Source organism: Procambarus clarkii, chromosome 31 (genome assembly GCF_040958095.1).
Source record: "Procambarus clarkii isolate CNS0578487 chromosome 31, FALCON_Pclarkii_2.0, whole genome shotgun sequence".
Classification (NCBI taxonomy): domain Eukaryota; kingdom Metazoa; phylum Arthropoda; class Malacostraca; order Decapoda; family Cambaridae; genus Procambarus; species Procambarus clarkii.
Genome location: NC_091180.1, coordinates 24114969 through 24140807, shown reverse-complemented (window position 1 = coordinate 24140807; position 25839 = coordinate 24114969). Strand labels below are relative to the sequence as shown.

The following is a 25839-nucleotide window of genomic DNA, read 5'->3' as shown; positions in this document are numbered from 1 at the left end:
TTCCATTATTTGATATGATATCTTGGGGTCTTAATCTGCTCAGGAGTAAAGAGCACACACGAAAGTAATAAGAATTTTCATTTAATTTTCTTATCTGGATATATATATATATATATATATATATATATATATATATATATATATATATATATATATATATATATATAACCATAAGATATTAATATTCAGTGAATGTGTTAAACTACAAGAAAAGGATATAAAATAAATCATTTCAATACGAATTTTATTGAAACACTGGAGTCACGAATTAAGACAATGAAACTGTACATAAAATATATACGCACGCACACACACACACACATACACACATACACACACGCACACACACCCACATACACACACGCACACATACACACACGCACACACACACACACGCACACACACACACATACACACACACACCCACATACACACACATATATATGTTTGTCTTTCCATGGTAACAAATCACAGATCAAGAACCAGGAGGAATTTCTATTTTTGAGTGTTAATATTATTTTTTCTTCTCCTCCATCGTGTGTTGTGATTGTTTAATGTTTCATGATTTTTTGTAGGAACTTCTGTGTGAATTCGGTCTCATTTCATCAGTTTGTGAGTAGACATTTTTTTACGATATATATATATATATATATATATATATATATATATATATATATATATATATATATATATATATATATATATATAATACGTTTTTGCAAACCATCCTCCTGTTTAGATTTGTTACTATGTAGAGTATCATACATACATAGACGTGATGGACAGCTAGATAGTAGAATTCAGTACTATTTACTTTAAAAGAGTCAGGAAAAAATGAAGTTAAAAACCAAACTCCAAGACCTAACCTAAGCCTATTATAGCAGCATATATGTAGCACATTAGGCCTCAGCGTGTATTAGGCCTTGGATGGATAGGTTAAGTGTTATTAGCAACAAGGACAACACTTCAATAACAACTATTGAACTTGGATAGAAACTTTTTTCCGGTTTGTCCAAGTTTAATAGTGCCAAATTGTACTTTCTAATTGTCCATTACGTCAATTTGTGTACTATGGTCCATATCGTTATTATAAGTGCTATCGAAACAGAAGGATGGACAGGTTTTCTGCTATATACAACGTTTGAGCGCTTTTGCCATTAGAGAAAATCTATCACAGCACAGAAATACATAATTTTAAATGTCTTTAAATTTTTAATTGTTATGCCTTAAGAGCATTTATAAACAAATACTAAAGAAAACGGTTTCACGTGACAGATCTACAGCTTACGGAGAATGAAAGATTTTACGTTATTTCACGTATGCTCCCTCTTCAAGAGGGGTCTTAGTAATGACTAACTGATTGGACGACTAGCTGATTGGACGACTAGCTGATTGGACGACTAGCTGATTGGACGACCAGCTGATTGAGGGAGGGAATTATCAAGGAAAAGCACCAAGCCATTGCGACTATATAGCACTTGGAAGGGGTCAGGATTTGGGATGGGACGGAGGGGGAAAGAATGGTGCCCAGCCACTTGGACCGTCGGGGATTGAACGCCGACCTGCATGAAGCGAGATCGTCGCTCTACCGTCCAGCCCAAGTGGTTGGGCAATCAGCTGACTGCTCGTTACAGCCACCACCGCAGTCCTTTGCTGGTCCTCTGTTCGATCCCCGATGGTCCACGTGGATGGGCACTATATTGTTCGCATTCCGCCCTCATCATCCCGCTCTTACTAAGTCTGCGCACATGTCCCATCCAACCGCTGTGTAGCCACACAGACTTAGAAGCACTTTACTGGAGATTACTTTACCAGCTTCAGCACAGGATAACTGACAACTTGGCAACACAAATGACTTTGCTGATTGACGGCAACACACACACACACACACACACACACACACACACACACACACACACACACACACACACACACACACACACACACACACTCGAAGAAAAGAGTAACACAACGCAACATATAACACATTTTAATCTTGAAACACAATCACACATCAACATACTTTACGTGCTGCTCAACTCTCTGATTAACAAGTCCTGACATCACACACACACACACACATGAATGCTATAAACACAGAAGGCACATATATATACATGGCTTCTTCCTTGCCTGTCGGTCTAACCTATAAACAATCCTCTGTGGCCGTTATAAACAGCACTCACACAATCACAATTACACACAATAAGAGCCACATTACAGGACAGCTGATTGCCACCAGTGCCCACTTCAACTGCCCATCAGACAGGAGAATAATTGTACTTTAGTTGCCTGGACGAGGCCTCCTGAGTGACACCTTGCGCCTGATTGCCGGTGGAGGGGGTGGTGGAGCTTCGGTGGCAGGGGGGGGAGGAGCAGCAGCTGCGGCCACGTCTTGCGTATAGTCATAGCTCGCTGGTTCAGCATACTCGGGATAATCGGCGTATTCCGGGACCTCGGCTAGGGGTGGTGGGGCTGGGGTGGTGGTGGTGGTGGCAGGGAGGGGCTTGAAGCGGCGACGTGGAGCGACAGGGCTGTTGGAGAAGGCATGATGCATAAGAATCAAGGTTAAGAATAGATAGCAAGGCAACCTGTTGTTTAAGACAGAGCAACTGTCGAGAAATCTGTCAACATAAATCAAGTTTAATCGATTAATATCGTTGTAAGGGGAAATATTGATTCTAATAATCAAGTAATAAAGTAATAACTTTATTACTTTATAAAGTAATAACTTTATTACTCTCAAGTAATAAAGTCGTGTTTTTTGTACATTATTGTAACACGTTACAAATGCAACCTATTGTTAAAAGTAAGGGATAATAAATATCAACGTCTTCTAGACATCGGACTCGATAGGTTAAGTGGGTTGCTTGGGTTCGTTCGTTTCTAGTTAGGTTAGGAAGTCGATTTTTTTACTTATTGGCAAATACAGCAAAATTGGCACTTGGAGGTGTAGCAAAGAATTGTGCCAAAGTCATGACAAGAATAAAAGTTTATCAGAGTTATACCCTATTTCCGGGAACCAAATATAAATGAATTAAGGATGGTGAGGTTTGACTTATAAAATAAGAAATTATCGTGTAGATGTAGACTATCATTTTTTTTTTTACCGAGATGGCTGGACCATTTATAAGTTAGGTCTGTGAAGCAACAGCTAATGAAAAAATAAATTTGTACTCGCCCTGTACTAGAGAGGAACCTGATATTTCACTACAGTTGAACAAATCTATAAAGGCGAAGAAGAAAGATTAACTTGATTAGTAACGGAGTAAGATAATAAATAATTTTTGCAATTAAAGCACAGCAAATTTCTTCGCCAGACGAGAAATTAGCCAGGGGGGCCTTAAAAAATGTAACAATGGTCTCTATAGACCTTTTTTTAGTGGTCTATAGAGACCATTTGTCGCATATGTATAAAGCCAATATACAGTGGCTTGAGTCTTTGCTTATCTTGCATCAACAGAACCAATCAGAGTGCGGGAATTGTTATAGATCACGAGTGCTGTTCGATATTCAAATCGATTTAGAAATAGGATTCATGGTATCATTAGCAAATTTCCTCATGCCTATAAACTAGGCAGAACCAAAAAAATATTCAGACGTGGACTAAAAATTGCTGAATTTTTTACTTAGACTTGATTTTGACTTTTATTGTAGAGAAATGATTTGTCAGATGCATTTTAATGTTAACAAATGTTAAGTTCGAAACCTGGGACAACACAAGCTGATTGAACCTTGTTAACCTAACTTAACCTAACCTAACCTAACCTAACCTAACGAGCCCTGTCACTCGTTAGTCCCGTGAACGGTGGTGCTCCTAATTCTACTTAAATCTAATAAAAACCCCGTCATTTCTAAGCGTCGAGGCCGACAATGCCCAACTGTTACGGTGCATTAAGCTGTGAGAATAGGTGGCGACTCACCTGCGACTGGCAGGAGGTGAGGCTGTGAGGATAGGTGAGGGATCGGCAACGTCCAGAGGCACGGGTTCCTCTCTGAATGAGGCAGATAAGGAAAGGAGAAAAAAACAGTTACTTTCATTATCATCATTATATCGTCAAAGGCATCATCTTCACCATTATCAATTGCAATGATTCCACCAATCTCTCGATTCAACAATGGATGATCTTGGGGCTTCAATGCATTGACTGGGGTTCGAAACTTACCATTCACTATTTTAAAAACAATTTGAAAAAAATAAAAAAGTCCGAATTTCGAAAGATATAATTTATAATATATAAAGTCCCTCTGGCAGTTAGGTAAAAACGTTTAATTCTCACTACACACAGAGATCACACTAACGTGATGCATCAAATGAACAAATCCACAAGGGCCGTGATGCAGGTTCGAATCCTCGTCACGGCCTTTGTGGATTTGTTCGTTTAATTCTCACTTCATAGCCCCTAGTGGACCGGGTCTTGGAATATTAACTTACAACACAAACAGAAGCCTCACCTAACAGGTACTGCCGCCGGCCGACTGAAGCTTCGAACTGGTGCCTTAGCCGCTGGACGAGCGGTTACCAACGGTGGGGGGTTGGTGTCCCCGATGGCTCCACGGGCCTTTGAGGCTCGGTTTGAGGGCTGGAGAAGCTTTGGTTCCACGTGGAATCTCTCTTGCAGGCTTGGGACGTCGTAGCCTGAAGCCAGGGCGGCGGCCAGGATGTCGGTGCTGACACGGCCGTGGCTTGTGGTCAGGGTTTTGAAGTAGTCCTCGAAGTAGGCGGTGTAGTAGTCGGAGCTGGGGAGGACAGAGGCCAGCGGTGAAGGAGGATGAGTTCGACTCTGTGTCGTTGATATGACACTTCGGGGTTGAATTTAAAGTGTTGGTGAGGTTTTAGCTTGTTGTGTGTGTGTATATATGTATGCGTGTGAATTTACTATGTGTCTGAAGAATCGAGTTATTAGCTCTTGGACCCCGCCTTTCTAACCAAACTCTTTTTTTTTCTCTATGATGTCTATTATATATATTTCTAACACACACACACACACACACACACACACACACACACACACACACACACACACACACACACACACACACACACACACACACACACACACACACACACACACACACAGACAGAGGCGATTGACAGTTGAGAGGCGGGCCGAAAGAGCAAAGCTCAACCCCCGCAAAAACACAACTAGTAAACACACACACACACACACACACACACACACACACACACACACACACACACACACACACACACACACACACACACACACACACACATCCCTTGAAAGCAGCCCGTAGCAGCTGTCTAACTCCCAGGTACCTATATACTGCTTGGTGAATAGTGCATCAGGGTGAATGACACTGCCCATTTGCTTTTGTCTCGGCCGGGAATCAAACTCGGGGTCCCTTTGGACTACGACCCCGGAGCGCTATCCAATCAGTCGTAAAGCCCTCAGTCTGTGTGTGTGTGTGTGTGTGTGTGTGTGTGTGTGTGTGTGTGTGTGTGTGTGTGTGTGTGTGTGTGTGTGTGTGTGTGTTGTGTTGATTTTAGCTTAAATGGGAAGAGTTGCATAAGCAACTGTGTACCTGCGTTCCACCTTTTGCAATTGAATAACAATTGTGTAAATGAACAAAGAAACAATTTGTTATATACCCAATGAACAAAAACTTAAAATTACACGCGAGAAGAACGTGAGAGAGAGAGAGAGAGAGAGAGAGAGAGAGAGAGAGAGAGAGAGAGAGAGAGAGAGAGAGAGAGAGAGAGAGAGAGAGAGAGATACACTTACCATTCGGGTACCTCCGTTGGGTCATCACAGGCTGAGATCTTGGCGTTAAAGACCTGGCCGAAGGCACAACCGTTCCTGCGGGGGTTGATGCCGCTGATACACACGTAGAAGTACTGGCAGTCAGTGGGATCCGGGTAGCGAGGATGGGACGACGCGACGTCGTCTGGGACCTTCGGGCAGTCGAACTCCACCACAGCTGCGGGATAGGTGGGATGGGGGGATGGTTATGGTGGGATAGTAGATAGTCTGAAGGTTGCTTAGTCGCGCTCTCTCTCTCTCTCTCTCTCTCTCTCTCTCTCTCTCTCTCTCTCTCTCTCTCTCTCTCTCTCTCTCTCTCTCTCTCTCTCTCTCTCTCTCTCTCTCTCTCTCTCTCTCTCTCTCTCTCTCTCTCTCTCTCCCTCTCTCTCTCTCTCTCATTCCACTTATATCAATTATATATTAGTGTTTACCGGCTGCTGATGTCCCTCAAACTCTCTCTGATATCAGACACATATCAACCCAAAATATATTTCTGAATCTGTCAATACCAGATACATGTATGACTCTCAGATATACTTCACCACTATCACAACCCTTCACCCCTCTTCCCTACCCTTCACCACATTCCCTACCCTTCACCACCTACCCTACCCTGCACCCTCTCCATTCTTCACCACTTTCATTTCATCACTAACCATCTGCACTTAACACTGTCTTCGCCAATAAATTAACAACTACAGAAAAACTAACATTTATTCATTATGTAGAAAATCCCAGGCGCCGGCGAGAAACAATGGGCAGAGTTTCTTTCATCCTATGGCCCTGTTACCTAGCAGTAAAATAGGTACCTGGGTGTTAGTCAGCTGTCACAGGCTGCTTCCTGGGGGTGGAGGCCTGGTCGAGGACCGGGCCGCGGGGACACTAAAGCCCCGAAATCATCTCAAGATAACCTACTCACTGAAAATGGCCTGGGGGGGAGAGGTAACTGCTAATATTTCTTAAGACATTAAATTTGGCTGTACCCCGACCAGCTTATGCCCGCCCCATACACCAAACCATTCCCCCCTTCAAATCAGGGTGAGGATAGCGTCTGACCTACAACTTTGGACAGACGGACAGAGGGACAGGTAAAGAGGAAAACATCCGTTTTGTATAATGTAGGACCTGACGTCCGTCCGGTCACCTGCGGCAGACCCCACTCTGGGGCCGTGACTCAGAGTGGGGTCTGAGGAGTGTATAATGGAGGAGTTGGCGTCTGCAACTTACCTTTGGATGTGCAGCCTTTCCTGCCAGCACCGTCGGGCCAGACGCAGTTGGTGCTGTTGAGGCCAAAGACGAGGCCCTCAGGACACGTGACCAGGTTGCCGGTGCCGGCGTTGCAGAAGTAGAACTTGTTGCAAACGGTTTCGTCGGGGTGGACGAAGTAGCCGTTTTGCCTCGGGCACACGTCGGTGGGCTGGGCCGGCTCTGAAGGGCATGAGATACACAATCTGGTTAAGGGATATTCGTAAAAGGAAGGGGGATGAATAGCGTGTCTACAGGATCGAGCTGTATTTCCGACCCGTGTACTCCCGTCCCATGTACTCCGGTCCCATGTACTCCCGTCCCATGTACTACCATTCCCACGCATCAACTATCTCTTGCCTATACTCACGCAGCTCAGGTCGACCAGTGCAATCGGCGGCCGAGATGTAGTCGCACTTCTCGATCCTGGGGTTGTCGTCGACGAAGACGAGGCCGTCGGCGCACATCTTCTCCGTCATGACGTCGTCGACGCACTCATAGTACTTGTCGCACTGCACAGAGTCGGCGAAGAACCCGTTGGGGGCCGGACATTCTGACGCTACTCCTTGACTGGAGGCTGTAAGGAGAGGGAGAGAGAGATAAGGATGGTTATTAGATATAAGAGAGAGAGAGAGAGAGAGAGAGAGAGAGAGAGAGAGAGAGAGAGAGAGAGAGAGAGAGAGAGAGAGAGAGAGAGAGAGAGAGAGAGAGAGAGAGAGAGAGAGAGACATAATTTATTGAAAGTATAAATGACGGAGAGTTTTTGTGTGGTTCAGGTTCTAATGGTTGTTGGGAATGGGTTCTAATGGGTTTTGGGAATGGGTTTTGGGAATGGGTTCTAATGGGTTTTGGGAATGGGTTCTAATGGGTGTTTGGAATGGGTAATGCATGAGGGGAGGGCGTGAGAGGGGAACAGGGGAAGGAAAGGAATTTTGGACTGAACATTTCAGTGTAAATTTGTCCTGGAAATATTGATATACAATCGTCAGTTCTTTCGCGGCTGGCAAAAGTGACGTACTGTTCCGTTTTCTGTTTTGGGTTCTCTGGTAGGTTAGGAGAGACTACTTTAAATTGACCGTTTTCTTGACGTTGGGAAAGCTTAAGAGGACGGACTGTGTGGAACCCTTATTATTGGTTACATTATCAAGAGGAAAGATAATTTTAATGTCTTAATCATTATCCCCCCCTGTATTGCTATACCACTGAAAGAACATATTGACTTTTAATTGGGCAAAATTGTTAAACAATACATAGGAAGCAATAGTTCTGTTGATCATGAATAGAAATCTATATGTACACGCCTCCGGAGTTAATTCCATAGCCATAACTTGCCATAGCAAGGATATTGAACGACCTTGAGAACTTACTGGTCATAAACTTGCAAAGTCAAACTTATGAACTTGCTCCCGAGTTGAAACTTCAGAGAGAGACATAACTTGCACTGTTTGATCTTCTATGAACGGCTCATGTATTTTAATGTACCCAAGCTATTAGCTTGCCATATGCTACCCACGAACGTCCTTTGTATAAGTTCCTACCTAGCCACACCCAGCCACACCCAGCCACACCCAGCCACACCCAGCCACACCCAGCCACACCCAGCCACACCCAGCCACACCCAACCACACCCAGCCACACCCAACCACACCCAGCCACACCCAGCCACACCCAGCTACACTGGTAATTACTGTGACCTTCTCTAGCACCACCTCTCACACTTAAAAGTTTCCTTCACCGTTACGTGAGGGGATCGTGAGGAACAGTCGTCAACACAGTTGGGTCACTGCTTAAAAGTCTCAGGTTCGATTACCGCGGGTGGGTTGAAGCGTTTGGGGGCCAACCTTTCACCTGACGCCTCTGTTCACCTAGCAGTAAGTAGATATCCGGGAGTTAGGAAACTGTTGTGGGGCAGCATCCCGGAGAAAGATCAGTCGATGGCTTAGGGATACTTCGATAAGCCTAACACGCTTCCTGTCTCTATATAATGAAAACCGCAAGTTAAACCACAATGTAAGCCATAAGGTAAACCACAATGTAAACCGCAAGGTAAACTAAAATGTAAATCCCAAACCAAAATGTAAATCCATATAAATCGTAAGATAAACCACAATGTAAATCGTAAGGTAAACCACTATATAAATCGTAAAGTAAAACATAAAGGAAACTACAAGGTAAACCACAATTAAGCCCTTAATATAAACTAGTAGGTAAACTAGAATGTAAACAAGGTAAACCATACTGTAAATCACAAGGAGACGAAGTAATGTAAACCACAAGGTAAAATATAAACCATAAGATAAACTATAATGTAAACCACATGGTAAACAATAATATAAATCACAAGGTAAACTATAATGTAAACCACGTTGTAAACCACAAGATAAATCGTAAGGTAAACCATATTCTCTAAACTGTCCATCTTCATTGCTTCTGCGTCTTGTAGAGCAACCCTTCCGTTGAATTTCTTATTAAATGTCTACGTCTACTTTTTCTTATTAAATATCTACTTCTACTTTTTCTTATTAAATATCTACTTCTACTTTTTCTTAGTAAATATCTACGTCTACTTTCCCGTATGGTTAATTTTGTCCAATTCACCAGCACCCAATTTCAAGCTATTTATTTCTTAACTATCTTATCTTAATCAGTCCAATCCCTGTTCTCTGCATCCTCGCCTGGTAACCTCATCCCCCTACCCAATCCTGCCTTTAAAATCTTCATTATAACCCCCCCATTCCCCATTCCCCATCCCCCCCATTCCCCTTCACCTACCTGTTTTCCTCCTCACCCGACATGTCTTCACCAAACCTGTTGTGTCCCCATTTGCTTTCTCAGCCCCAAGGACAAGAATCCTGTTATCCTCTGAAGGACAGGCTTGCAGGTGGAGGCGAGGCGTTGTGAAAGTCAAAGATGCAATCAAGAGGTTTGGTTTCTAGGGGGGTTTGGGGCCCCGGTGTAGGAGGTTTGGGGGGGGGCCCTTGGTGTTGGAGGGTTGGGGCCCCTGGTATGACAGGGTTGGGACCAGCTATAGGAGGGTTAAGACCAGCTAACCACACCCTGGCCAGTCACAGTGCGGAAATAACTTCAGCTTGTCAGGTGAAAATTAGACAGGAATACAGGTACAACATTTCCCCGTGTTTGACGGCCTTGACAGCCACGAGTGACGGGACTCGGACTCCAGACTGTGCCACACCTTAATGTATATTATATTCATTAATATTACAGTAAGTGCTCTTTTTAATGGCCTTCCAAGAATCTTACAGAAAATAAACTTGCTTTTTTTTTACCTGTTTGGATTCAATTTTTGAGCTTGCATTCATGGCACTGAATCACCCATAGTTTAAGTCAAAGTCATTTATATAAAGTAGACTATGTTATTGTTACATAAAGATCGACTATATTGCAAGGCACTGATTAATACAACTACCTTGTTCTGCTCGTTTGAATTATTCTTGATTTGTTGATTGCTTCACACACATATATTCTGATGATACATCAGATGTGTCTGTATTTATAGAAGCTCACCAAACAACACGATAATAAGCCACAATAACGTAGCAGAAACAACTAAGCCACCCCACGAATCAAAGGGAAACATGTTGACCAATCCACACACTAGAAAGTGAAGGGACGACGACGTTTCGGTCCGTCCTGGACCATTCTCAAGTACTTCAGCCACGTTATTGTGACTCATCGCCTGCAAAAGGAAACATGCTCTGAATCATGCCAAGCTTTATTTTGTTTTTACTAAACGCTCTACACGTTTACAGTTCCTCTCCATGTCTGCAGAACTTGTATTTACTGATAATAATGTGGTTTTAAAACGTGGTGAATCAAAGCTCGGAGACTCAAGGTGACCTCTGGCGACAGGCGGATCGGCGCTCTGATTTGCCGGGGTGTCTCAACACCTTTCCCCCCCCCCTCATCCCCTCTCCCCATCACCCCTTCCACCCCCTCCCCACCCCCACCCCACCCCAAGTGGTCGCCATGCTCTCGTTTACCTGAGCAAACTTACGAGGCGTCATCTTACGAGTTATGTGCCATTTATTTCGATGGTAATGGTGGCCTAGTCTGTATTAAACGGGTTATTAATTACGAGCTCCGAAGTGCTATACGAAGTCATTCTTGATCCAAGGATAACTGATGGTGAGGACAACTTTTGGAGGGCCTCAGGGCTTGACAAATCGTTTGATATAAGAGTCAACGCCGTTATTATCCCGGATTTATGCCATACAGTTACATGATTATTATAAACGCTGTTGTGGGTACTGTCGCTGCGTCAGTTGCTGTGTCTGAGGCGATTGTGTTTTTGATGCTGTTGGCTTGGATCTTCCTCTCAGGTGTTTTTTGTTATTCTGGATGCTGCCACAAGATGTCTTGATTGCTGTCTTGATTCTCTTCTTGATACGAGGAGGTATGTTGCTGTGTTTTACTGCTGTTCTTGCCCTGTTGATGTTAGTTGCAACAGCGCCCAAGTAACTGTCTCCATCTCTCCTGCTGCAATTATCACTACCAGTACATTCACTTTTTATTTATAGTGCTACTACTACTACTACTACTTCTACTACTGCTACCACTACTACCGCCTCTGTTTCTTCATCTACTCTCTGCCAGCGCTACTCCTCCGCCCTCTGCTGCTCTCGGCCTTGTGTTGGCTACTTCCTGCTGGGTTCTTGTCTCTTTGTTCCCGTTACCAGCGCCAGACGTGTCCCTCCTGATGGGGAAGGTTACCTAACCTAACCTTCGTGGGGATTTTTTTTTTAGGGTTCTACCTACTGCTCCATGGCTTGGTGTTTTCTCCTGACCTTTCCTATTGCTTCTTTCCATCATCCTTCCCTTTTTCTATGCATATTTCCCTTCCGTTTTTTTCCCCTCTCCCTTTTCGTTTCCCCTACTGTTCGTCTCCAAACCAGTGACCCTTCTCGTGTGATATTCCTGCAGTGAAAGTGATTTTTAGAAGTGCGGTCCGTGCTGTGTGCTCTCACTTTCTCTCTCTACTACTGGCTGCAAGGCATGTGTGCTAGGTGCTAGGCTTACAAGGTGCTAGGTGCTAGGCTTACAAGGTGCTAGGTGCTAGGCTTACAAGGTGCTAGGTGCTAGGCTTACAAGGTGCTAGGTGCTAGGCTTACAAGGTGCTAGGTGCTAGGCTTACAAGGTGCTAGGTGCTAGGCTTACAAGGTGCTAGGTGCTAGGCTTACAAGGTGCTAGGTGCTAGGCTTACAAGGTGCTAGGTGCTGAGGCACACGCTAATCGTTGCTGAGATTCCGAATGTGGAATCACTACCTGAGAGAGAGAGAGAGAGAGAGAGAGAGAGAGAGAGAGAGAGAGAGAGAGAGAGAGAGAGAGAGAGAGAGAGAGAGAGAGAGAGAGAGAGAGAGAGAGAGAGAGAGAGAGAGAGAGAGAGAGAGAGAGAGAGAGAGAGAGAGAGAGAGAACGAACAAAATCCACATTCTCTAATCCTTAACTATTGGCAGTGCTGACAAATTCGATAATGGCGAATAATTCCAATCATGATGTTGCAGAACACGATTTAGGATGATGAAGCTGCTATCATGCTATCAAGTGTCAGGCGTTTGATATCAGGTCATTGGAAATGAACGCTGCTAAAAAGGTCATTGCCAATGACCTTTTTAGCAGCGCTCACTTTCAGACGCTGACGACTAAATAGCAGGGTCAGAAAAAAAAATAGCTCAACAGCAAGCCAGTTAAAGAAAGTGGAACAACAATTGAACTTTGCAATCCTCGTCGGAAGAGTATATTGGTGTCGGTTAAAAAGTTTTTTTTTATTAAGTTCGGATTTAAAAAGCTTGTAGGGCAATTAGTTTAGCATCCAGGTCAACCACGTGATTGACAAGTCATTGCAGGACTGGTTAACTGCATTTGAATCATCATTTAGTTTATGTCAGTGAAGTTGCTCTTTGTGTGTGAAGCGAAACTAGTTTGGGAGGATTGCTAGTTGTAAATAAGTACATATATGGCTTAGTTCATGAATATTACTAGTTTGCTAGGTCGTCAGTCAGGCTATCTTAGAATTTGTTTAATGAATCAAGGTTAGATATCTGTATGTTTAGACGTATGATATCAACTTGGCAGGATATTAATACAACTAAAAGGGAAGATATAAGGTGATAATGGTGAATGAGAGAGAGAGAGAGAAAGAGAGAGAAAGAGATAGAAAGAGAGCTGTATAAAACATCATATAAAAGAGAGATGGAAATGAGAGAGGGGTGGGGAGTGAGAGAGGGGGAGTGAGGGAAATGAGAGAGGGGTGGGGAGTGAGAGAGGGAGAGTGAGAGTAGGAGGTGAGGGATGAGAGGGTGATCTAGTCGCCTGTCTCTCTCTCACACACACACCTGACAACCTTGAGGTGTAAGGGTGGCGACGACTGGTCGTACACCTGAAGGTAACGGCGTCTCCTGACTCGTGTCTCCATCCTGGTCTGTCTCCCCTATCCCTCCCATCCCCCATTCCTCCACTCCCCCTCTCTGCTTCTCCAGTCTATCAGTCTCTATCTGTCTTTCTGTTTCCTTGTGTGTGTGTCTCTCTCTCTCTCTCTCTCTCTCTCTCTCTCTCTCTCTCTCTCTCTCTCTCTCTCTCTCTCTCTCTCTCTCTCTCTCTCTCTCTCTCTCTCTCTCTCTCTCTCTCTCTCTCTCTCTCTCTCTCTCTCCCTCTCTCTCTCTCTCTCTCTCTCTCTCTCTCTCTCTCTCTCTCTCTCTCTCTCTCTCTCTCTCTCTCTCTCTCTCTCTCTCTCTCTCTCTCTCTCTCTCTCTCTCTCTCTCTCTCTCTCTCTCTCTCTCTCTCTCTCTCCCTCTCTCTCTCTCTCTCTCTCTCTCTCTCTCTCTCTCTCTCTCTCTCTCTCTCTCTCTCTCTCTCTCTCTCTCTCTCTCTCTCTCTCTCTTATGAAATTGAGAAACATTAACATTAAAAATAGACTGAACAAAAACGTTGGAATTTTAACTATTTAAGTTTACCTGTAAACCTCCTCATAAAAAACTATATATTAAACCCCATAACAACCTTTATATAGTAATTGTTAATTGAAGTTTGAAGTCGTTAATGAAAAATAAAACTTAAAATCAATTGCACCTACAATTACGATCAATCGGGGCTTATACACTTGTTGTATTAAAGACGAATCAATTAGACAAATACATTCACTTGTATTACATCAAAATGTGGAGCAGTGTGTTGCAAGAACAGGACCGGATGTTGAGCCATGACGTCACTAATGGCCACCAGACTCTCAATGATGAATACGTAAGAAAATGACTATAAAACAACTTGGAAATTTGAAGAACATTTGCGAATTAACACCCTTAGTAATCTGCAACTGTCCAATCGAATATATATATATATATATATATATATATATATATATATATATATATATATATATATATATATATATATATATATATATATATATATATATATATATATATATATATATATATATATATATATATATATATATATATATATATATATATATATATATCCTGTTGGCAGTCAGCCCTCACCGGCTCAGGTTGGGACGGCAGGAGGCGGTCACCGCAGAACGGGTTTTCAGAAGTGAATGTTGTTTGTCTCTCTCTCTCTCTCTCTCTCTCTCTCTCTCTCTCTCTCTCTCTCTCTCTCTCTCTCTCTCTCTCTCCTCTCTCTCTCTCTCTCTCTCTCTCTCTCTCTCTGGCTAGTTATGGGCAGAGGCTGGCAGAAGGTTGAAAGAAACGGTCGGGGGGGGGGGAGGGAAGAGGGGAGGAGAGGAGAAAGGGATGCCGGTTCGCAACATGGGATTGAAAGGGAAAGTGAGGTGAGGGGACAAAGATGGAAAAGGGAGATAAACACGCACACACACACACACACACACACACACACACACACACACACACACACACACACACACACACACACACACACACACACACACACACACACACACACACACACATACACACACGGCTCAGGGGCTATTCATGCCCGTGCCACCTTTTGAGTGGCTTAATCTTCATCAATCACACACAGGGTGCCTCCCGGCCGAGTGTACAGCGCTCGGGGGATGGGGGGTCTTAGTCCTAAGGGCCCGGGTTCGATTCTAGGCCGAGGCAGAAACAAATGGGCAGGTAACCCTGAAGTGTCCTGTTCACCTAGTAGTTACTGGGTACCTAGGAGAGAGACAGCTGCATCCTGGGTATGTGTGTGAGAGAGAGAGAGAGAGAGAGAGAGAGAGAGAGAGAGAGAGAGAGAGAGAGAGAGAGAGAGAGAGAGAGAGAGAGAGAGAGAGAGAGAGAGAGAGAGAGAGAAATGCAGTATATATGATAGACAAAATAAGTCGAGGAATCAGTACATTAAAAAACCGACGGTTAGAAAGCCGGGTTCCAAGCACTAATAACTCGATCCAGGCACAGAGTGCGTGCGTGACCTGAGTGAGTGCGTGGCGTGAGTGCGTGACAGGAGTGCGTGCCGACGTGCGTGACAGAGCACAAAAGGAAAGCATTAATGAAAAGTATTGCCATGGTAAAGTCACGCCATCTGTGACGTCACGCGTTGACAGTAGCTCTCACAACTATGACGTCACAACAACTGTAACGTCATATAAATTGATGTCTGACGTCACATGTCAATCGACGTCACGAGAACTGATCACACGTCAAAAATTTATTTCAAATCCAAAATGATTAGAATTTATTGATTGTGAAACTTGTAAATAAACTTTTGTAAACAAAGTCTTATCGTCACGTAGATGACAGTGATTTCAAGCTTTCACCTTTCAAGCTTTCAATTTATGCAATGTTTTACTGAACTGTTTCTTCTGGTGCTTTGTGTGTGTGTGTGTGTACATGCGTGTGTGTACGTGTGTGTGTGTGTGTGTGTGTGTGTGCGTGCGTGCGTGCGGACATACAGAACAGCTGATACGTCGAGATTATCCAATCATACGAAGGGGTGAATACGTTTACCAATCTACAATCGAAATACTATAGTAACCGCTAAAGTCACCGCCAGTTTTCTTTCTTTTTCTTTTTCACACTACTAGGCTATAATTTGGTTAGGTTAGGCTAGGCTAGGTGTAGGTTAGGCTAGTAATAATTAGACTGCTTTAAACATCCCATTATTATGCATCTGGGGGCACTAATATTTGCCTCTTTCGTTTTGGACCAGATCAGTTTTGTTTAGGCCTTGAGTACATAGGCTGTGTGATAAATGGTGTTTCCAGTATTTAAATGGCGCAGCTCCCCATGGGCCTATTCCGAAATTACCATAGGCCTATTTTCAAATAATGCAGCGCGTCAAAGGGTCAGTGAATCAACCATTCCAATCAATAATCAGACAAAAATTATTGATTGGAAGAATCTATTAATCAAACAGTTGTTCAGCTGAACTGATTTCATCTGTTAACCAATTAATCAACTTATTTTTCAATCAATCCACCAACCAGTCATTCGGTAAATTAAATTGATAATTTAAACGAGTCAGTAAACTGATTGCACTAATCAACCAACCATCTGATTAATTACACAATCAACCAGCCACCTGATTAACTACACAACCAATCTATCAAGCTATCATACGATCTTCTAGCCATTCAACTAACAAACTAATCCACCGAACAACCAGTCAATCAACCAATCGACCAAATAGTCAATATACTGATGATCAACCAATACATTAACCAATAAATAATCCAACCAATTCAATCAACCAATCATCTAACCAACCAACCAATCTTCCAATCAATCACAGTAGCCCCCGGGTGTACTTTCCATATGAGTACAATATCACTATGTACTTTGTCCAAGTACATAACAGTACTTATCAGCGACAAGATGTGTGTGTAAGTATTCGCTAAATAAATATATATATATTTTATTGTTAATGTTGAACAATGTTCATTTTCGTGCACAAGGTCTTCAATTGTTGAATATATTGCCTCTGTTGCAATTCACTTTTTTTTGGGGGGGCGGGGGGGGGGGAGGGCAGGGGGGGGGGGCATTTTATTTCAACAAAATATTATTGTTATATAATAAATTTTTGTTTTTATTTCCAGTTCAAGGCTTTTGTTGGCATTTAAATAATAATAATAATAATAATAATAATAATAATAATAATAATAGGTATATGTGCTTCTGGAGAAGCAGTAAATATTAGTAATTAATTTGATTTATTAAGTCTATTCTACTAGCGGCTATTCTACAATCTATTCTAAAGTCTATTCTACAATCGACTTGAGAATGGTCCAGGACGGACCGAAACGTCGTCGTCCCTTCAACTTCTAGTGTGTGTGGTCTGGTCAACTCTATTCTTCTATATCTGTTGTGTGGTCCATTGGCACCCAATCTTTTGTGACTCATTCCGCCCTTTCCCAATCTCGTTCTCACGAGATTGGTAAAGTTCCCACCTCGTAAATCTGTGTATCTATGTATTTACATATGTAGGTTAGCTTAGCATTTTAAAAGCACTACAATCACCTTCTGTGGTTGATTGTTCGATAAACCCTTGAACTATATGTTTAACACATCTCTAACCCTGTCCATGGAGGACAGAAGAAAATGTATATATGATGTTTAGCATTGTAAATGTGTGGCCACGTCTGTGGTAAAAAAATAATAATAAAAAAAAAACGTTTTCACATGTGGACCCCAACAACTACGTTCTCACCTGGACCCCTACAACAATAATAGACCCCCTTATCTGACTCAGGACCCCATTACCTGACATTAGCTATTACTGAGACAAATACATGCATTTACATTTCACAATCCCTGCATTGTTATTCTCCTTTAAAACAACTTGTAAATGAAAAAAACAGGAGGAAACATTCACTTCAACACACTCAAAATTGTTTTGTATTTTTTGTTAGAGCACAATTCATAAATAGAATTCCTATGTACTCCTTGAAATTGTTCCATATACCTGGCTGGAAACCACTGGACTGTGGTCGATAGTGATAGAGTTATCACTATACACACAGAAATCATAATAGCCTGATGCATCAAATGAACAAATCCACAAGGTTATGCTCTCGGACGTAGGTTCGAACCCTCGTCACGGCCCTTGTGGATTTGTTCAGTTATCACCATCTTGCAGAGGGTGGGTTCAGCAAGATAACATAATGGCTTAAAGGATGTGTTGTTTAATAACATTGATAAATAATAATGTTTAACTTGGAAATGTCGAAGTTTGGAAATCTTGGAACTCGAATCTGTTCCATAAGGACTCGTGTGTGAATAGATGTCAACAAAATTCGTTGACAGACGGTCACAGTCAAAAGAAACGCTGATCAAAGTGACTCTAAATCTTTCTATGTCAGATAACTGTGGACAACAAATGCGTTAATCAAACATGCTTTTGGTGGGTATATTCAAGGATTTGTGTATATTCGCCGCATGTGTGAGTCTAGCATATATAGCCTGGCATATATTGTTAATATTATTACTGAAGTTGTACATACCAGCTGCTACCAAGAGGGAGGATACTGCCGCAAGGAACCACATCTTCACACTGACACCAGAAGCGCCTGGTAGGAAACCTTTCGTGTCGGGAACCTTGCAAAGCGCGACGTGACTATTCGACTGCCAGGCACCCGTTCACCCAGTCACTGTTACTATTCTTCCACGAGCACCTGCGCCAGAACTAATGTTTACACCTGTCTCAGAACGACTGTATAACTCCGTTTTCAACCCTGTTGGGTAACGCGGGTATTGTCTTGAATTGCTTTAGCTCGTTTGGCGTCGTTATTAGGGCTGTGAACTTTATAACACATGCATTTGCATGCAGGAGAAACTGAAATCGTGCGAAACAGAAGAGCAATGGTGGGAGGGGCTTAGCTGGAAGTGAAAGTGACGGCACACTCCCCAAACACCAGTCAACTTTATATTTCCCTATCGTGTTTTTCCTTGTACTTTTCTTAAAATGTTAGTTTTTATATTTTGGTTTTGAGGGCGTTTGGAATATTTTGTTGATGGCGGGCAGGGAGCCAGGTTTTATGCCGGTCATTTCTCATGTCATCTCGAATAGGCTTCGTGTTGTCTATCATGTCTGTAAAGTCTATTCTACTGGACATATACTGACATGTGTTTATGAGGGAGATTGTTACAGCTCTCTCTTTCTCTCTTGGAAAAAAAATCTGGTTTCTCTATCTCTCATCTCTCTTTCCTGCGAAAAAAATCAATCCCTATTTCTCTTCCATGAGAAAATAATAACTCTCTCTCTCTGTCTCTCTCTCTCTCTCTCTCTCTCTCTCTCTCTCTCTCTCTCTCTCTCTCTCTCTCTCTCTCTCTCTCTCTCTCTCTCTCTCTCTCTCTCTCTCTCTCTCTCTCTGTACTACGGCTAGGGTTCACTAGGATTGTCATTAGGATAGATAGCCACTCCTAATGAAGCCGTTTTGTGCTAAGCTACAATCATGCTAGTAATAGGATGTAGCTGGATCGAACTGGGTGCCAGAGCCTTCATATTCTCGATTAACTAGATTTTGCTCGTATCTACGTATTGAGCAATCATGTTTCAAATGCGAGTCAGCCTGGGAATGGATGATCCCTGAAGAAGTGAAGATCTAGAGAATAGCACAGCCAAGCGTGATGATGGCTGAGCGCCTTGTGTTATGGTTGCCAACTTCTAGTTGTCAATGAAACTGGACTAGAAGGGGCTGTCTTGAGCACCATATTCCCTTACACTGAAGGCTCTGGTCTTCAGACTGGGTCAAGATAACAGATAAGTATTCTCAGGCAGCTCTTCTACCTCGTCCTGAATTTGGGTAAATGATGGGGGGGGGGACAGGCCATCCAAGAGTGATGCACACCCAAGATGGGAGCGAACCTGTGCTTCAAGTAGAGTTGGGAACCCATGTTGTTGAGATGGTGTGAGATGTATCTTAGGGCTGTTTAGATTAAATTACCCTATGCAGATGATTCACAATTACGTGGCTGAAGAAGTGTTGACGAAACCACACACTTGAAGATGAAGATGACGTTTCTTGGATGCCTTACTTTCAAGGTCTAATACGTGGATCTTCATGAAAATTCAAGAATCAGATATCATACCCCATGATGTAAACTTCATCGCCTAGCTGGTGAGCCCATCGCCCATTTTTCACCCATCCACTTGTGGGTTATCTTGAGATGTTGAGGTTATCTTGAGATGATTTCGAGGCTTGGCGTCCCCGCGGCCCGGTCCTCGACCAGGCCTCCTTTTAGTTACACATCCCCAGAAAGCAGCCCGTAGCAGCTGTCTAACTCCCAGGTGCCTATTTACTGCTACGTAACAGGGGGCATCAGGGTGAAAGAAACTTTTTGCCCATTTATCTCCGCCTCCACCGGGGATCGAACCCGGAACCTCAGAACTACGAATACGAAGCGCTGTCCACTCAGCTGTCAGGCCCCTCCTGACAAGGGGAATGGGTCCCAGGCTCACCGCCAAGAACCCTAGTTATGCCCATCACCTGTGGTTTGGCTAATGTAACTTATTATCTTTTATCTCTCAAGGAAATCTCTACAGTCGGTGATTAATGAGTTTCGTAGCAGTCGGTATTTCCTCTCTTGTAAGTGTAAAGGTTAAACTACAGTCATTAGTATAGTCTGGAGCTCCAGTGATTAAGAGTAGATCATTAAAGTAGACATTCCACAGCAAGGGGCCAAGGCAGGCTGTTCTGTGGGACACTGGTACCAACTGAGTGGCTTTTAGATGCTGGTACATTAAGGATAACCCATAGAGACCCTTATTAGCAGCAAGATGGAGCCTGAGATAGCCAGTCCTAGAAGCTTTGCATTTAGAACAAAGTGCTATACCCGGTTAAATGGAACCTGCAATGTTCATTGCAACAATACACCTGATATTAGAATGGAACTATCAGGAAAAGCGCCAAGCCATTATGACTATGTAGCACTCGGAAGGGATCAGCATAAGGATTTGGTATGGGATAAGGGAAAGGAATGGTGCCCAACCATTTGGACGGTCGGGGAATTGAACGCCGACCTGCATGACGCGAGGTCGGTATTCAACCACTGAACGATTCTACGTTTTCTGGATTTTACCTACATCTGCCTTCTTGCATACTGAGGGCCAAAAGTTGTTAATAAAGTTGATAACAGTTGTTGATAAAGAAGTGTGAGAGGTGGAACCAGCAGGTTATCTTGAGATGATTTCGGGGCTTTTTAGTGTCCCCGCGGCCCGGTCCTCGACCAGGCCTCCACCCCCAGGAAGCAGCCCGTGACAGCTGACTAACACCCAGGTACCTATTTTACTGCTAGGTAACAGGGGCATAGGGTGAAAGAAACTCTGTCCATTGTTTCTCGCCGGCGCCTGGGATCGAACCCAGGACCACAGGATCACAAGTCCAGTGTGCTGGACTTGTCCAGGTTCAGACAGTTGCCGAGCAGTCTTGAGCTGACCTTATCTGGCCCCACAACCTTGCCCTATGTCGACAGATTGAAGGAGATAGTGAACTTCAACCTGTTGATTAACCACTTGAGACCACTCTAGCGCCAAGCTGTGTCAGAGGTTGTCGTTCTGGCTCAGAAACCTGCATATTGGCATCATTGTGGTCAGTCAGTAGGTCAGCCCTTTCCTGATTGCAACAGTCCTATCTTGTTGGTTTTATGGCGAGACTGTGTTATCGGATAATAATTTTGTAACTAGCGTCAAAAGATTGTTATTTGCTTAGCTAAACGAACTAGAGGGTTCAGTTCCTGAACCGATTATGTGCCTCTGTAATCCTTTACACCACCGCCCACGGGATGGGTATGAGGTGCATAATAAAGAAGAAATTGATTTGGATTCCTGTCGTTCTTTAACCAGGGACCTCCAGACTTAGAATCCAACTCTCTCGCGTGCAAGTTTTCCTTTTTGGCAGACGAGGAGACTGCAAAAAGAAGGCAATATTAAAATATTTAAAGTATTACTAAGACCAACCTACCTCAGCCACAGACGCCCTCTTTGTCTGAGGGCTCCTCTACTGTGGGAGATAGCAGCGGCACTTTTCTGTACCATGGGAGATCATCCCATTTCATATCACCCACTTTTTCTCTACCTTCCAACTCAAGATGATGATTTAAAGATTATCCCAGACCTCGACTTGAAGCAAAATACAATGCTTCAAGCCAGAGGGATGCTGTGATCATATAGCATCACTCTGATGCTCCCTCTCCCTCATCCTCTCCCTCATCCTCTCCCTCATCCTCTCCCTCATCCTCTCCCTCATCCTCTCCCTCATCATCTCCCTTATCATCTCCCTCATCCTCTCCCTCATCCTCTCCCTCATCCTCTCCCTCATCCTCTCCCAGAACTATTCACATTGATGGTGCCCTACACCGCTTCACTGGTTCTGCCGGAAATGTAGTTCTTGTGGCGACGACAAGCGGTTCCTATTGTGGGTGAGAAGTTCGTGTAAATTAGGTAAAGACCTCCACTCTTCAGACAGAACTGTTTGTGCACTCCTTGCACTCAATCGCGTGCTTCCGTAGTTAACAGATTGTGACTGTCATCCCTGACTACAATGATCCTCAAGACATATCTCTAATGTGCTTGTGTCTGAAACAAGACACAGAGATATAATACAATAATGATGGAGTCAGAAACTGTCTCCTATGGATCCCATTCCATACTGACCTCTAAAGGCTGGATAGAATTAATGAATTGGCCAGAGCAATTATCTTAAATAGAAGGAGGGGGGGGTGAAGGTTGTTACTACCTTGGAGTGTCTTTGAGGAGCTTGAGGGCATACCGATAACTGCAACGAAGACCTAAGACAAATTGCAGTTTTCATCCTGATTATTCTATGTTTTTATCATACTACCGTGCCATAGGCCATATATCTATCTCTGGGTCATCTAATAGGGTCAGCAGACTTCCAGATAAGGCTACTGATAGGCTTAGGCTCGGCTACAAATCCCTCGGAGAGGCAGCATCACCTGCTCAGGTAAATCTCACCGAATGTAAACTCTGTCAGCAAAAGTATTCACATACGCCACTGTTATTGATTGTGAAAACCTTAGAAAAATTTAGAGATAATTCTCTTATACATGTTCATGAAATGTGTAAATATTTCATTGAAAATTATATTCTACGAGAACTTGTCAATTTTCCAACAATTGGATATGCATGTAAATGATTGTAAACTTTCCACCTCCGGCCAATGCAAGGTGTAAGATTGCTAAATTAAAAATTATATGCATCTAGCTCTCCACAAATGTCAATTGTTTAGCTTAGAGATTGGTGAGATCCAGTTCTTGAGTCCTTTAAGCAATCAGTATAACTGTTGATATATATATTCACTAAACTGCGCAATTATCTAATTAAGGCAGTAAGTTGACCAGACCACACACTAGAAGGTGAAGGGACGACGACGTTTCGGTCCGTCCTGGACCATTCTCAAGTCGATTGTCTTAAGTAAAAGGAAAGCAGTCTGTCCTCTCGAATGATACATGGCAATCGACTTGAGAATGGTCCAGGACGGACCGAAACGTCGTCGTCCCTTCAACTTCTAGTGTGTGGTCTGGTCAACATACTTCAGCCACGTTATTGTGACTCATCGCCTGCATATGGATACATGGCATTTTTAGGTCAAAATCCCCCAACGGACAAAATATGATGTAATATATAGCTGCTCATATATATATATTCACGTTTTCTCTGAGTGGGTCGCTCTGTTAGGTTAGGTTCAGATGATTTAGTACACCTTTTACCGTCCGTTGTGGCAACTGGAGAAGCCGTGGTGCTGAATCGTAGCTATTTGGGGATACTACTTAGCTACTACGTAGCTACTTTGTTTTTCCAATATATATATCAGCTTTCAAATTTAAGCTGAATGTTACTCACTTTATGCCATAAATGTAAGCTTGAATGAGACTTGTACACCTGATTAGTCCAGCAATTATTCTTCAGATTTGTGTAAATTGTTACAAGTAAAGTTTCTGAATCTGAATCTGTATCAAGTCGCAGTTTACATTTGGTCAGGTCTACATCAGATGGTAATGCAAATTCCTAGAGGTACTTATACAATAGTCTAAGCCGAGTAGTGGCTTACGAGTCTACGGGTTTTGATTTTATTGGATGAGCCATAATGGAATATTATAATAATTTTTAATTATATAATCAATGTAGATACGTGGGTGTTCTTGCATGATAGTCTGATGATAGGTGGAATTACTAGTGTCCAGTTCACTTTGCCTCAGTTCAAGTTGATCTACAAGGTTTTATTGAAGTTCTTGATGTATTATTTCTCTCAGACTGTTTGTAGGCAATCCAAGGTGATGAGCAACGCCTCTGATAGTGTTGAAAGAGAAGATTTTCGTGTTTATTGGGAATAGTTGGCCGAGCTGCCGCTAGGTGGCAGCACCATGCAGGGGGCTTCTGTTGACAGCCTAGCGGGACTCGTCAAGGAGCCTCGCAGAGGAGGATTATTATGTATAATAATATATAATATATATGTAGAATAAAGAGGCCCACACAGGGATATTTAATATGTTTGCTGGTTATTCAGAAAGCGGTTATATACTGTGGCCGGTTAACCTTTTATTTTTATTATATATACAGGAGTTCTTACAATCTTGAGCAGCCACTAGTACGCGTAGCGTTTCGGCCAAGTTCTTAATCCTATGTTCCCCGGAATACGACGCTGCCAAATACAATGGAGGGTGTCAATACTAATACAATACCTCATACAATTCTACTTGTATTGCATAGTTAATTTATTTCTAAAGGTATCACGTTCACAAAAGTAATTCCCCGTTGTTAGATTTACACTCTGGACATTACACATTACTACATTTTCCCCTCTTACCCTTACCAAAGCTTAATATACAAGGTTAACCTCACGATGTTAAACTTCATGTTAGTAAAGTAAAGTAAAGTAAATTTTATTCATGAAAGTACATACATAGTTGATTTACAAACATAATGTTGCATTTATAGATAGAGGTAGTACATACAATACCTAAAGCCACTAGTACGCATAGCGTTTCGGGCAAGTTATTTTTAATTCTACAATCTTCCTTGATCGAGGGACATTTAAACCCCATTGGCCAAAACTTATCGATCCTGTTGCTTCATATTCTCTCCCATAAATACACTTGAAGGATTAGTTTGCTGATATAAGTACTATCATGCAAGAGGAGCCACACATCTATGGATCATCCGTTAAAATCAGCAGACTTCTATATGTTACTACTGCTCGGCTTATACTCGGTTACAAGTATCTCTGGGAATTCTCATTGTCTGCTGATGTAGACCTGACCAAATGTAAACTGTGTCAACAAAATTATTCGCACACCCTCCGTCACTATGTGATGGAGTGCGAAAAGATACGTGAATTTAGAGACAATTCTATAATATATGTTCCAGAGATGTGTAAATATTTCATTCAAAATGATCTGCTACCAGAAATCTTAGCTCAATATCCCGTTTGCTAACTGTAGGTAGTAACTAAGTGATTGTAACCTATCCACCGCTGCCCACTGGATGGGGGGGGCGGTGTGCAGGACAAACATATCAATTGTGACACTAGCTCTCCACATATGTCAGTTGCTTAATTTAGAAACTGTACTTGTGGTCGATCTCGAACCCATTGATGATGTGACGATGTGTATTGAATTTTGTAACTAGCTCATCAAGATTGTAACTTGCTTAGCTAAATGAATTGTGGGGTTCAGTCCCTGAGCCCAATATGTGCCTCTGCAACCCTTTCCACTACCGCCCACAAGATGGGTATGAGGTGCATAATATTGAACTAAACTAATTGATATAAATATACGACGCTTTTCCTCGAGTTTGAATCACTGGAAAGGTAATCAAATCGTTTGAAATATGAGGATACGAACCCAGGCCAAATCGCTCGCGAATA

The 25839-nt window shown here is 42.8% G+C and overlaps 1 protein-coding gene across 1 annotated transcript; it reads right to left on the bottom strand.

Annotated features, from left to right (window-relative positions):
* Window positions 1-230: 230 nt before the first annotated feature.
* On the bottom strand, window positions 231-18608 carry LOC138370329 (uncharacterized). Its single transcript, XM_069334558.1, has 7 exons — window positions 18457-18608; window positions 7381-7587; window positions 6993-7193; window positions 5748-5943; window positions 4456-4740; window positions 3924-3995; window positions 231-2534 (listed from the first exon to the last, which is right to left on the bottom strand). Exons 1-7 carry the CDS (start codon window positions 18497-18499, stop codon window positions 2285-2287), a joined length of 1254 nt encoding a protein of 417 aa, XP_069190659.1. The 5' UTR covers window positions 18500-18608; the 3' UTR covers window positions 231-2284.
* Window positions 18609-25839: the final 7231 nt, after the last annotated feature.

Coding starts and splice junctions, on each gene's coding strand:
- LOC138370329 (XM_069334558.1), bottom strand. CDS start 18,499: ATGTGGTTCCTTGCGGCAGTATCCTCCCTCTTGGTAGCAGCTG. Junction 7,194..7,380: donor CACTGGTCGACCTGAGCTGC/GTGAGTATAGGC, acceptor CATGCCCTTCAG/AGCCGGCCCAGCCCACCGAC. Junction 3,996..4,455: donor CCGGCGGCAGTACCTGTTAG/GTGAGGCTTCTG, acceptor TGCCTCATTCAG/AGAGGAACCCGTGCCTCTGG.